At 39.5% G+C, this 12,767-nt stretch overlaps 1 protein-coding gene across 7 annotated transcripts in view; it reads left to right on the top strand.

Moving 5' to 3' along the window:
* dab2ipb (DAB2 interacting protein b) overlaps window positions 1-12,767 on the top strand; it is a 138,813-nt gene that overhangs the window by 50,191 nt on the left and 75,855 nt on the right. For 4 of the 7 annotated variants that reach the window (XM_053410889.1, XM_053410885.1, XM_053410892.1 and 1 more), the window contains one exon: window positions 9,334-9,455. In XM_053410889.1, coding sequence (XP_053266864.1) covers window positions 9,405-9,455 — 51 coding nt within the window. In that variant the 5' untranslated portion in view covers window positions 9,334-9,404. Of the gene's footprint in view, window positions 1-9,333; window positions 9,456-12,767 lie in introns of those variants that run through there. The other 3 variants (XM_053410887.1, XM_053410893.1, XM_053410894.1) reach the window with 1 other exon arrangement.

The following is a 12,767-nucleotide window of genomic DNA, read 5'->3' as shown; positions in this document are numbered from 1 at the left end:
CAACCTCTGGTTTATCTCACATATAGTTTTATTCTCCCCACTTAAATGACCTATTATTAAATAAAGAAATCACAGTGCTAACAAGAACAATTTTAAACATTTATTTAACTAAATGAACCAGATACAATGTGTTATGTCGAGTTTAAGAAGCGCTGGTAGATGTTATTTTTTTCTGTTTACATTTTGACAGAGTTAAGCTCACAGTTTCCCCCTGCTTTCGCTCTTTATGCTAAGCTAGGCTGTAATGCTGCTATGTGTAACTTCATACGTAGCGTAGAGATGAGAGAGTGGTGTCAACCTTTTCATGTACCTCTCAGCAAGGGGAATATTTCCACAACTCTTAAAGTGAAGTTTAGTCCTCAAAGAGACACATTCACTCCCAGGCTGCTTCTACCTCGACCTCGCACATATACTCTAGCACACACACAATATTCTAGTAACTATTATAGGCAGCTTTAGGCCCCCCAGGACCTTCACTGGCACTTCCAGGGTCTCATTAACCGACTGTGAGGAGGGTGGAATCAAGAGGGATTGCTTTATTTGTGGGTAAATGTTAATGAAGGGTAAAGAAGTTTTCTAGGGAAGGTGTGAGGGCAGAGAACAAAATCAAAAGGTGAAATGAAGAGGTAATGACAGATGAGGATTTTATGTGATGTGACGCAGAAGATGAAGGCAGAGGTTTGAAGGGAATCATAATTGGAGTGCATAAGAGAGGGAAGAAAATGGATTGGTGAAGGAGGATGGAAATATGTGAAAGGAAGAAAGGTAGAGAACTGTAATGACACTGAGTAGAGTGAATACCTCCGTCAACAGCCGGTTGTTAAGCTACATACGTTTTCCTCTGATGAAGGTGTTTTCAAACGATAAAACAGCGTGCCGGTGTAAAAGGGAAGCACTTGTTTGTTAGTTGCAGAAAGAGCTAGGAAACAAACTAGATCAACTCATATGTAAGCAGCTGTATCATTACAAAGCTGTAAAATGCAGAATTTAACAACCATTATTAAGGACAACAGCGTCAGCAGCGTTTGTTACTGTATTCATGTTAGACCCTACACTGCTAGCTTAGGTGTATGCGGGTTGTTTTCTGAAAAGTGGTCATTTGATACGAGCCTGACAAATCAGCAAAGGCTATGTCGTGACAAAAAGGGAGCCGGTTTCTATAACATTGTTTCCGAACATGTAGTTTCTACCCATATGGACTAAAACCAGCCCCACAGTTTTCAAAAATAAAATAAGGCAAGCAGCGTTTCCAAACTTCTCAGTATTAGCAGCTCTTAAACTCTGGAGTAGTGTGGATGCCAGGCGTTGAGCGGAGTCCATTCATTTTCATGGATGTAGCACTTAATAAAAAAATGTATGGAGTCCACCTGCTTTCATGAATCCTTGGCGGTAGTAATAGGGTTAGAAAAAGATGTAGAGATCAGAGGGAAGACATTGGAAAGAAGGTCAAAATTAAACCTAGAGACACCTCACCTTTTGACATAACAGCTACCTGTATCCCTGTATAACCTATTGATTGACCCTTACAAATTGAGCCTTGCATGCTACATGGTCCAACAAACACACTCACACACTGTCAGGTAACAAAATATCCTAATTTAGCAACTTTTAGACAAAATCCCAGAGCAGCCAAAGTGTGTTGTACAAAACTCTGATGATTTCCTCCAGGAGTCAGGTTGGACATTGTGTTTTGATTTCATTTTTATTCAGTGTGAGTCTGTTTGCTCTCAGTTAAAAATCAGACACAGTAGTTATTAAGCAAGGGGAATTTTTTGTCTATGCTTTTGCAGATAAGCGTCACACGCAGGTGATGAGAAACGTGCAGAAGCAGGCACTGAAGTTTCATGCAGCAATCAGTTCACGACTAAATGTGTGCTTGTGTGAGCTTTGCTGTGGGCGCCTGCTAAAGCAGCCAGCTGTGCACAAGTGGGGAGATTTCCATCAAGAAATTAAGGAGCGAAGAGTGAATCTGATGAAGTTGAGCACAAACACTAATTTGTGACGAGAGAAAGTGAAATTCACACTGGTGTCTTAATTGTCACCTACACTCAAAAAAAGGATATTGGGTGGCTGTCCTATTTACTTGAATTAAAAGAGTATTTTGAATTAAATAATTCCTGTTTGCAAGATGAACGTGATACAATTGCGTTGGATTTGCTAAATATTCAACAACTTCGCTTTAACACGATTAAATCACGTTGATATGAATTGATATGTTCGAGTTTCCGCGCAAGAAGCACGGCACTCGTCGCGAGAACACACCTCGATGAGACATCGCGAGAAGAAAAATACCGGAAGTCAGGTACGTTACCGGATGTGTACATCAGGCACACGGAGAAGGTAAGGGAAAATCAATTTCCATCCAATCATATGCGAGCGAAATATTGTTCAGAAATCTCATCAGCTGTTAGTCGGTTCATTTTCCACGGTATTAGAACGCAGCGGTTTATTTGTTACTCGCTGTTAGCGGGTTTTTATCAAACTTAGAAAGTCGTCCGTCACACATGGCGAGTTAACACGGTGTTTTGTGTTGCTAGTTGTGCCTCTATAACTTGAAAGATAGTTACTCAAAGACTTTCATATAAGCATTGAACTGAAGAATAACGTTACATCGTGTGAGAAGGACACACAAGACACTTGATGAGTCAGCGGCTACATCAGAGAAGACGCGGCGTGTGTGAACTCCGGTTCCGGGGAGCAGAGCGCCATTACGGCTACACTCGGCTTACTTTATCACGAGGGAACATTTGCTGGCAGAAATAGTGAGTAACGTCAGCGCATGGGGACAGTGTGACGAGTAACGAGTTGAAGTAAAAACGAGTCGAGCATGGCGTAGCACGTGACTCATGCATGCAGACACGTGAAACGTCCCGTCCACGAACGCTGCGTGTCCTAGCAATATTGTGTTCTATTAATTGGAATTTGTCTACATCTGTATAATGTCACGTTTTCCCGTTTTTGTCTTTCCAGCCTCGATGATCCATTAGGGAAAAAAATGAGCTAATGCATCTGAACACGTTAAACCAGAGAATATGACATTGCTAAATGTTGTCAGTAAAACTAAACATCAGCTCTTTTTCTTCTCTATTTGAATGGTGAATCAGATTGATCATTGTTTCCAGCTCCTGCTGTGTTACTCAACCTTCCCATAGAATTATAATAACTATACAGGAACAGTTTCTTGCCTGGTAAATAAAATGTCTATGTAGTATGTTTAAGTATTTATATTTTTTTTCAGCTTTGCATTAGCCTTTCTGTCTGTCTCTTCCTCCCTTCGTCTGTTTCAATTTCTCCCCATACACTCACCCTTTTCTACCTCTGCATCTAGCTCTTTCCTGTGTGTGTCTGTGCCCATGTGGCTGTGTTTTCTAATTATTTAATGATAACTTCATGTTAACTGATCAATCTCTCTAAATCTATTACAGAAATTTGTGAATGCCAAAGTGTGCTGTGACTGCTGTCCGACCACAAGAGTCTCCTATCTGACTGCACCTATGTCTGTTGTCCAACCTGTCTGTGAATGCAGGTAAAGGGGGCCATCATAAAGTTTCTTTATATAAGTATATCTACCAAATTCCCTTGGTTTTTTTGTTGGCTAGAGCAGCAGAAACCTTTGTCCATTTCTAGGTCATTTAGACTGCAAGTCCATCATCAAAACTTTGATGTGTTTTTTTTTGGGTGGGGCAATGTGGAATTGTAAGCTGTGTAGCAAATCTACATCTTCTAGATATGACCTACTGAAACATCTGAGACTACAACACCGTCAAAGGCAGCGCTACCCGTGCCCACACACAAACTGCCCATGTACTTTTAAGACATTGAATGCTATGCATATTCATTTAAGTAGAGTCCATCCTAAACAAAATTCCCAGGAGCTGCTGGAACTGTCAACATTCAGATGTACGTTATGCACTTGCAGAGGTCTGTCTACTGAAAAGGATTATTTCATACACATTGGCACTCATTTGAAGAGTAATGAAACTGTCTATTGTATGTTTATGGGTTGCAGTTTTAAAACAAATGTATATGGAACCTTTCACTCTCACAAAAACAGAAAGCACAAACCACATACCATGAAAAACTTCAAGCCAGGTGTAGTTACAACCAGTCCAGCAGAAGTGAATTACTGCCCTGCCTATCCGTCTGGTGAAACAGCCGGGACACTAGAAGGACCAAGAGTGGCCCTCCTCTCAGAAGTGAAGAAAAGAAACGATGAGGAGAATGTGGCAAATGATGGACAAGACCTTTGCTTACAGGAGGCAACAAGTAGTTCGGGAGGCACCAATGATAGCTGATTTCAAAACAAGGTGGCCTGCTCTCTTCCATGTGCATGAGGTAAGTAAATGACTGTGTTAAGGAACATCCCCTTTTACCTTTTACAGACTCTGATGTAATTCATAAACTGTTAAGGATTCACTGGCTCTGACAGTGGAATTTGTATGGAGAAAACTAATATTGATATGTACCACTGATGAGATGATGAGATGAGACCACTGAAATCAAAATAGCCAAACTTAATTTTGTCTTTTTTTGTTGTTGTCTTTTTCTCAATTTGTAGGTGTGTGTGGAACTCAAGAGAATCACAACAATCCATTTAGAGTTAACGTTCTTCTCTGAGCTGGATGCTCACTCTGCAGACCTAATCCAGTTGTTTGCCAAGACAGGCAGAGTTCAAGGGGGGCGGATCAGAAGCATCATGGTAGCCATGACTGAGGTATGATAATGGAAAAGTGACTCATGTTATATACTCATATTTATAATAATTCCTGCAAACACATCTACTCTAGCTTCAGAAGCCGTCTTGTGTTGTGATGACCTGTGAATCTAGCATCAGGTGTGTGAAAACAACTCTGCTGGTTGGTCAAGATGTTTTTCCTAATGTGTTTTTATTTTTTTCACATATTCTCTCTAATCTGCAACCTTACACTGATGAAGATCCAGAGAAGCTGGTGAAAGAATACCTGGTATGTTGATTTAACTTAATCTTCACATCTACTCTAGCTTCTAAAGCCGTCTCATGTTGTGATGACCTGTGAATCTAGCATCAGGTGTGTGAAAACAACTGCTGGTTGGTCAAGATGTTTTTCCTAATGTGTTTTTCTTTCTTTCACATATTCTCTCTAATCTGTGACCTTGGATTGATGAAGATCCAGAGAAGCTGGTGAAAGAATACCTGGTATGTTGATTTAACTTAATCTTCACTGGGGATGATCATTGTTAATTTTCCTTTGAATTCACATAGCCCTTAAAACTTTTGAAACATCAGCTCCAAAAACATTGGAATGTATGTACTTTGATTATTTGAAGATAGTTGGTGAAAGCTGTTTTACATTAATAGTGTAAAAATGACTCGTGCTATAAGATATGAAATATAATGCACATAAATTTAAAAATAATTATCTTATTCATTATTTTTTTTCTTAATTACAGAGCGATGATAAAAGCAGTCTGGAGGCTATGGCAGAGACGGTCTTTGGAGTCTTTGTCATTCGACACAACGGTGCAGGGCCCAGTGAGAACCCAGAGGATGTCAGAATTCTTCTGGAGGGTGTAAAGGTGTTGCATGAGTTGAGGTATGTGCCTTTTGCAGTGGCAGAGTTGCTTGCGCTTGTGTATGCTCTAAACCGTAGCTACCCCAGAGAGCTAAAATACACCTTTGAAGCTCTGCAGAAGATCAAGTACATGACTGAGCTCATCCTCACCTTAGGAAAAACACCTTGTGACTAAAAATCAGTTAAACTCTTGTTCGATCCTAACATAAGTGAAGTTAAAATACTAAAAAAAATTGTCTTCCACAATGTTTTAGATTTACCACTGTTGGCTTTTATGTCAAATGTCCCTAACTGTGAAATGTTTTTGTTTGCACAAAAAAATTTAAAATAATTTAAGCAGTGTTTTGTTTATAATGTTCAAGTCTTGACATTGAGCAGGCTCTAGAATTCATTGAACCTCAGTTTCTGATGTTATGTTCACTGTTACATTCTAAATATGTTGTACTGATGTGGAATGTGAAATGTTTCAAGGGAAATGTGAGTCTAATGCTGGCCTCACACTGCAAGGTTCTCGTCAAATTTATGCCCTGGCCCCTCCCAACAATCAACAGAAAAATCTGGTCTGCGACATTGTCAGTCTTGATTGAGTGTGGTACAGATTAATCGTAAGCCTTGATCAGCTCATATAGGGTCGGGGTTCCCCGATAATGTAAAACAATTTAGAAATTTGTTGAATCAGACTTCTCCAAAACTTTCCATCTCTGACCATTCCCTTGGCCGCGATAATTCTAATGGAATCCTGTCATATGTGATGGCTACTTGACAGTGCCCCATTTCTTAACAGCACTTTACTGTTCACTAAATCACTATACTTTTGTAAATTTTCTTTATTTTGTTAATACTAAGATCCATTCTGTTTGGATTTGGTGTGTGTGTGTGAATATTAAGATCCATTCTGTTTGGACTTGCAATGTGCTGTTTTTTCAATTTCTCAAAAATGGGAGTCTATTTTTTATATTTACAAGCACCTGAAAGTGTTAACATTATCTTACTTTTTGCACTTTGAATAATAAGGGAAGCAATGTGTTGATATTAAGAGAAAGTATTTTTTTTAATGTTGTTTACAAGCACCTGAAAGTGTTGAACTTTGTGTTTTTTAAGAAATACAATTTGATTGCCTCATCCACAGTTTGTCTTGTCTTGTTTCCAGCCATTTAAACATTTAATTTGGTTTTGTTACTGTTCACATTGTTTGCACTTAAAAGCTATGGTTTGATTTTACTTAAAAAAATCATGGAAAGAATTTCCACATGATTAAATGGGTTTATTTCAGTATAAAGCAATTATGTTGGGCCAACTTAATTTTTTTGGGATAGATTAACTCTATTTAATAGTTTAAATTGTATTAATTTGAAATCAGTTGGATAAACTCTATTGAATTAAGTTAGTCCTAATTAGACTAACTATTAAATCAAGTGGGATCTAATTCAGCTAACTAAGTTGAATCAACTCTAAGATATTACACTAACCCAACCTAAGAAAATTACGTTAGACCAACATAATTGCTTTATACTGAAAGAAACCAATTTAATCATGTGGAAATTCTTTCCATGATTTTTTTAAGTAAATTCAAGGAATTCTTTTTTTGAGTGTAAGATTATTTCCTGGTGAATGATTTCCACTTGTAAAAGTATTAAATCCATTTGTTGTCATGAGAGCAGATATTTCAATTCCACCGTATTTGACTGTTGCAATGAGGGGGGGCAGGAAAGTTTTTTTTTTTTTTAAAGATTGTAAATTTCTTAACATCGGCTTAGAGTAATACAACATTTTTAAGCCTCTAAGCTGCCGATGGTGATTATGACCTTCCAACAACACCTTTTTGGTTTGGAATACATCATTTCCGGAACACAGTGAGGAAATCTCTGCAAATTTGGGACAAACGTTCACTTTGACTGAGAGGAACTCATAGGATTTTGTTGTTATGAGGTCAAGGTCACTGTGACCTTGCATCTCTTTTGTCTTGTGATCTTAAGAACGCAAAAAGAGAATCCTTTCAAATTTGGCACAGATATTCACTTAGACTCGAGGTCATGATGGCCTCATCCTTGAACAGGATATCCCAAGTCTGACTTCTGGGAATTTGGGGCATTCTCTTCAATTGTTAATTGGACTGAAAGATAAACCGATTACATTTCAGTGATCAAATGTAGAGGTTATGTGACCTCATCTTATTGTGAATGCAATATGTGTGGATGATATGGAGGGACTGAAACTGCACTGGTTAGCGGAGGCATACAACTACAGGGCAGAGGGTTCTGGTTCATTTTGAAATTGTCTGTTAATACTAAACATTGTACTATGATAAAAGATTGAGGTTTTTCTAACATTATTGAGAAATGAGAATCACATTGCATTGAGCATTTGTAATATTGTAGTATTTGCCAATTTAAGATTTTACCAATATGCAGAGCTGTCACTGTGAGGACACTGAAGTTAAACATATGAAGTGTCAGATTGTGTTGCCACGTCCAGACAAACATTAGTTTTGTATCTGGAAGCACTGACGATCAAAATGAATTTGAATGCATATAAGAGCCTGTTGTGTTGAGGATCCAGAGATGTTACATACCCAGTGATTGAATGAGCAGTTTGTGGGGAGCTCCCAATAAAATAAAACAGTCCTTATATATATTTATGATAAATATGAATTAGAATTGTAGTTTGTGTTTTTAAACAGTATTTGTTTTTCTTAATGTGATTTCTTCTTGATTAAAGTCACACTGCAACATTCAGTAATTTCATTCGTTTTCAATGTTGAAGACAGTCGTAGATCTGGAACATGACCTCAGAGATGCAATGACCACATGGGTTTCACAAAGGCCTGTGATTCGCCATTATCATAGCAGCATATTCAGGCCTAGTCTGACAGATTGTGTCATTGTGTTTTCTAAACTTTCATCATGCGTAAACTGTCAATGTCTCACAGTGTAGGTATCACTGTAGCCTAAAACCACCCTTATTTATCATGGGGTAAGATCAGTTCACAACCAACTGATAATCTGCTCTGTACCTATGAGCTAGCACTCAGCAGTGATGTCTATCAGAAGTCTGTAGGGACTTGCATGCTCAACACTAACATTCCTCACGGACATGTCCAGATTTGCTGCTCCCACACATCTGCACAGTGCTCGTTCCCATCTGGGGCTGCGCTATACTGTGCCACACACACACACATACGCACATACACACACACACGCAAACCACGCGAGATAAAAAGATAACATATTCAGATAAGTTCAGTAAACAGGGAAGAGATGAGAGGATCAGGAAGTGAAAGCACCAGTCTTTCACAACCTGAATGGGCTAATTTCATATATTCATGGAGGAATTGTTAATACGATTCAATCCTAAGAAAACTTCTCTAAATCAAATTTGAGATCAAGAAATTTGTGATAGAAAGATATAACAAGCCCTTTTTTTTTTACTTCCTTTGAAAAGTTTGTCTTTGTCTCTGAAACCAGAGGGGAACCAGTGAGACTGGTTTTGCCCAGAGCTCAAAATTATACATAACCATCTAAATTATAACTTTGCATATAAAAAAAGTATAAAAAGTTCTCCTTGCTTCCCATTTTTACTTAGAACAAGGTGTCGCCTGGCTTTATCTCCATAGTTCAGGCACAGAAAATAGAAGTAGGCGAGTAGTATCGATCTCCTCGAAGTCTCTGCAGAATACCAAATAATTGTATTCCCCAACATCTTCACCCACTTGATAATCATATGGTACTTATTTCACAATGCTAAAACAGAATCCACAAAGTAAAGATCTCTCTATTTGCAGAGTCTCCTCCAGAGAGGACCGGACGCCGACGCAGCGTGCCAGGCGGCTCCTCCGACAAGACCACACCCACCATGGAGGCGACGACCACGGCCACCACACCTTTCAGAGTCACCGTGAGTACTGTGAGTGTGTTCTTATGGACCATCTGTGTCTTTGTCCTTCTATTTGTTTTACTCTCTTGGCTTTCCTTTTTGTCTCCGCATTAGTTTGCCTTAGGACATGGGTGGGGAACCTTTTTCCTGTCATGGGCCATTTAAATTTTTATAATATCCTTTGTGGGCCACATAATAAATTATTGAACACATATTGAACTGCTTCTCTTTAGCAAGCGTCTGATGTCAGATGGTAGAGATGTGGATGATGCCACTCACAGCTGGTTTTAGCCAAAGTTTCTCATATAAATCCTCAACTTTATGTAGTGGCATGGTTGCTCACCCCTGCTTTAAGAGTTTGTAAGTTATATAACATGGTTTACAGAAGCCTTGTCTGGCGTCCAGATGGATTTGTGCCAGGCTGAAACTCATTTACTTCAAATATTGGAACAGGATCTTTGATGTTTGGCTTCTGAACGTCTTGCGTCTACACATCTCGTGCTCAGCCCACTATCCCCCTCTGACTTCTAAGATCCTATGTGATTTTCACACTGAATATTATTCACAACCTGCGCAAACATTCCACACCTGTGCACTGCACACGCAATACCATCACTCACTCAACTACAAACGCACCTCTCAATCAAACACACACATACACACAGAGTGGTCCGTTTGCCTGACATCTTGCTCTAATTCCAATCCAGACTGCTTTCTGCTATGTTTAATTCAATAGATAAACAGCCAGTTAATGAAGCAAAGAAATATGCCATGAGTCATCAATTTAAAGCTAATTAGCAATTAGTAGTGCACATTTTCATAAATAAATAATGAGCGGGGAGATGAAGACCCGCAGGTGAACTGTAAACAGTAGATGTTAGGCCAGCAGGGCCACAAGCTCTCAGTGCTCAGTCATCAGCCTTTTGTAACGGCTCAGCAGGTACAGTAACGGGCCAAGTTAAGCCCTAAAACACCTTGAAGCTGTGTCTCAATTCAACGGCAGCATCATGCGGCGGATCGGGTCTAAGCAGCCGACGTCAGCTGTATCCTCTAAATCAGAGGTCTTCAACGGGGGGTCCGCGACCCCTAGGAGGTCCGCGGAGGTACTGCAGGGGGGTCGCGAAATCTTTGGTTAATTAGACAATTTTTAAATTTTATTTTATTTTTTATTTATTTTCAAACCAATTTTTTCCCCACAAATTTAAATGTCTTTAAAAACACATTAACAAGCATCAGACACTTTGTGAGGCTGATTTGACCCTCTACCTGACAACCTCCATCCGTCCAAGATTAGATAAGTTGTTTGCTACCCATCAGTGTCCGACATCTCACTAATGTGGGAACATGTGTGGCATCCATAGATGGCTTGAGAATTCACTGTCTCTTCTACATGCATGTTTAAAATAAAAACATGAATCTGTGAATTACTTTAATAGCTCAGTGTTGTATGCAAGATGTATGTTTATAAATGTCCGTGGCATGGCCACCCTGTACCTTGCACATGTTTAAATTAAAAACATGAATATATGAACCTGTGTAATATTTGAATAGCTTAGTATTGAAGGTACAATAACAGGGTAGCTATGTTTATACATGGCACTAGGCCCAACACAATTTTATACAATATACTGTATATAGTAGGGGGTCCCTGCTCCATCTCTCCACCAGTTTGGGGGTCCTTGGCCTGAAAAACGTTGAAGACCCCTGCTCTAAATGAGACGGTCTGGTCTTCCTATGGTGTCACCATTACAGCCGTCGCCTAGCAACAAAACTACGGATGAAAAAGTTCTGCTGTTGATTAAAGATGTTGAAAGAGGTTTACCGTTAGCTGTTTGGTTAAGTACTTAATTTAAAAATACATTCTCCTGGCGTTTTCACCTTGCTTTTTGCCGTCATTACTTCTTTGAAAAAGATTTCGTCAATGGAGCACAAAGCATAATGGGATATGCTGGGCCGGGAAGGAGGAAGCCTCTCTTTTGCGGTGGTGGAAGGACGTATCACATCGCTTATAAAACAAAGTGCGACTGTAGTTTTCATATAGCGAGCGTGTGTGTAAAGTCACTGCAGGGAACATGACTGTCCTGTCAATTGCACTGAGCACTGGAGACCACTTACAAAAATATGCCACTGTGTTCACCTTCAAACTTCTATTTCCAAATAATGTCCCAGAGTGGAGGTGAGGACACGACAGATGTGTAAAGTATTCGGTCCGATTGCTGTAAATATATATACTGCGGTGAGGGATGATGAAGGACCGCCCACTCAGCTGACTTCTCTGACCTGCCAAATTTTAAACAAATTTTCCACACTTCTCAGTGTCCACACGCTCATTTTTTCGTGACCACAATATCAACACTGATCCCCACATAATGACATCCTCCTTCGTAGCCTCGCTCATTCGGTCCTTCCTGACTTCGCTCGCTCTCTTTATCTACACACAGACACACAGACAAACGTTGTCATCAGATACATATGTAAAGTCAAACCGGGTTAAATCAACATCATTGTTCATCGCAAACCAAACTCACAGTGGTGACTATTTGCATATATAGCGGGGAAGTGAGATGCGTCAAAGATTAGATATTTTCAGGATGCATTTGGCACCTGTGAGAACACACGTACATGAAGCTGAACACTCGGATCTCTAAAGACAGACAGACGTTAATACCAGGTCTGAACATGGCCAGAGTTTCGGTAAAAGATAGTGCTCTGTCTAACACCAAAGTACGATGCCTCCACAGATAACTACTTGACTTGATCTGCCCTTTTATAATTTATATCGCTTTCTTTCTTTTAGTGTTAGTACCTTTTCTGTTTTAATGACTACATTTTTGCTATTTTGACTCCTTTATTTATAAAAACAATGCAAATGCAGTCGCCGAACAGTTTTTATATGATCAGGAATGTATGAGAGAGGGAGATGTAGGAATGAAAAGAAGATCAGGGAGCTTGTAGGAGACAGACGGGGTCAGATGGAAGGGCTAAATATTGATTAAGTGTCTTTTAAGCAGCTCCTTGTACTCTCCAGGGAGGAAAGAGAGAGGGATACTACAGCAAAGTCATCCTGTCTCTATCACATGACCACTTTACTTGCCTCCTGTCCTGCACTTTTCCTTACACTGCCCCCTTCTGGCATGGGATTTTATTGCAGCAACTTAAGTTTTCACAAACTTCTCTTGAATACAAACTAGTAAACAAATTATATGTGATTAAAAATGTTTAATTCGCAGATCAGGTTGGATGAAGAGAGGGACAGGATGTAGGCCCATTTGGCACACAGAAGTGTTGGAATGAAAACAGGAAGACGAGTAGTCTCCTCCTCTCCTCCTGCATCTCCCGCGT

This window comes from Pleuronectes platessa, chromosome 19 (genome assembly GCF_947347685.1).
Source record: "Pleuronectes platessa chromosome 19, fPlePla1.1, whole genome shotgun sequence".
Taxonomy (NCBI): Eukaryota; Metazoa; Chordata; class Actinopteri; order Pleuronectiformes; family Pleuronectidae; genus Pleuronectes; species Pleuronectes platessa.
Note: the sequence above shows the minus strand (reverse complement) of the source record. Positions and strands in the feature narration are given on the sequence as shown.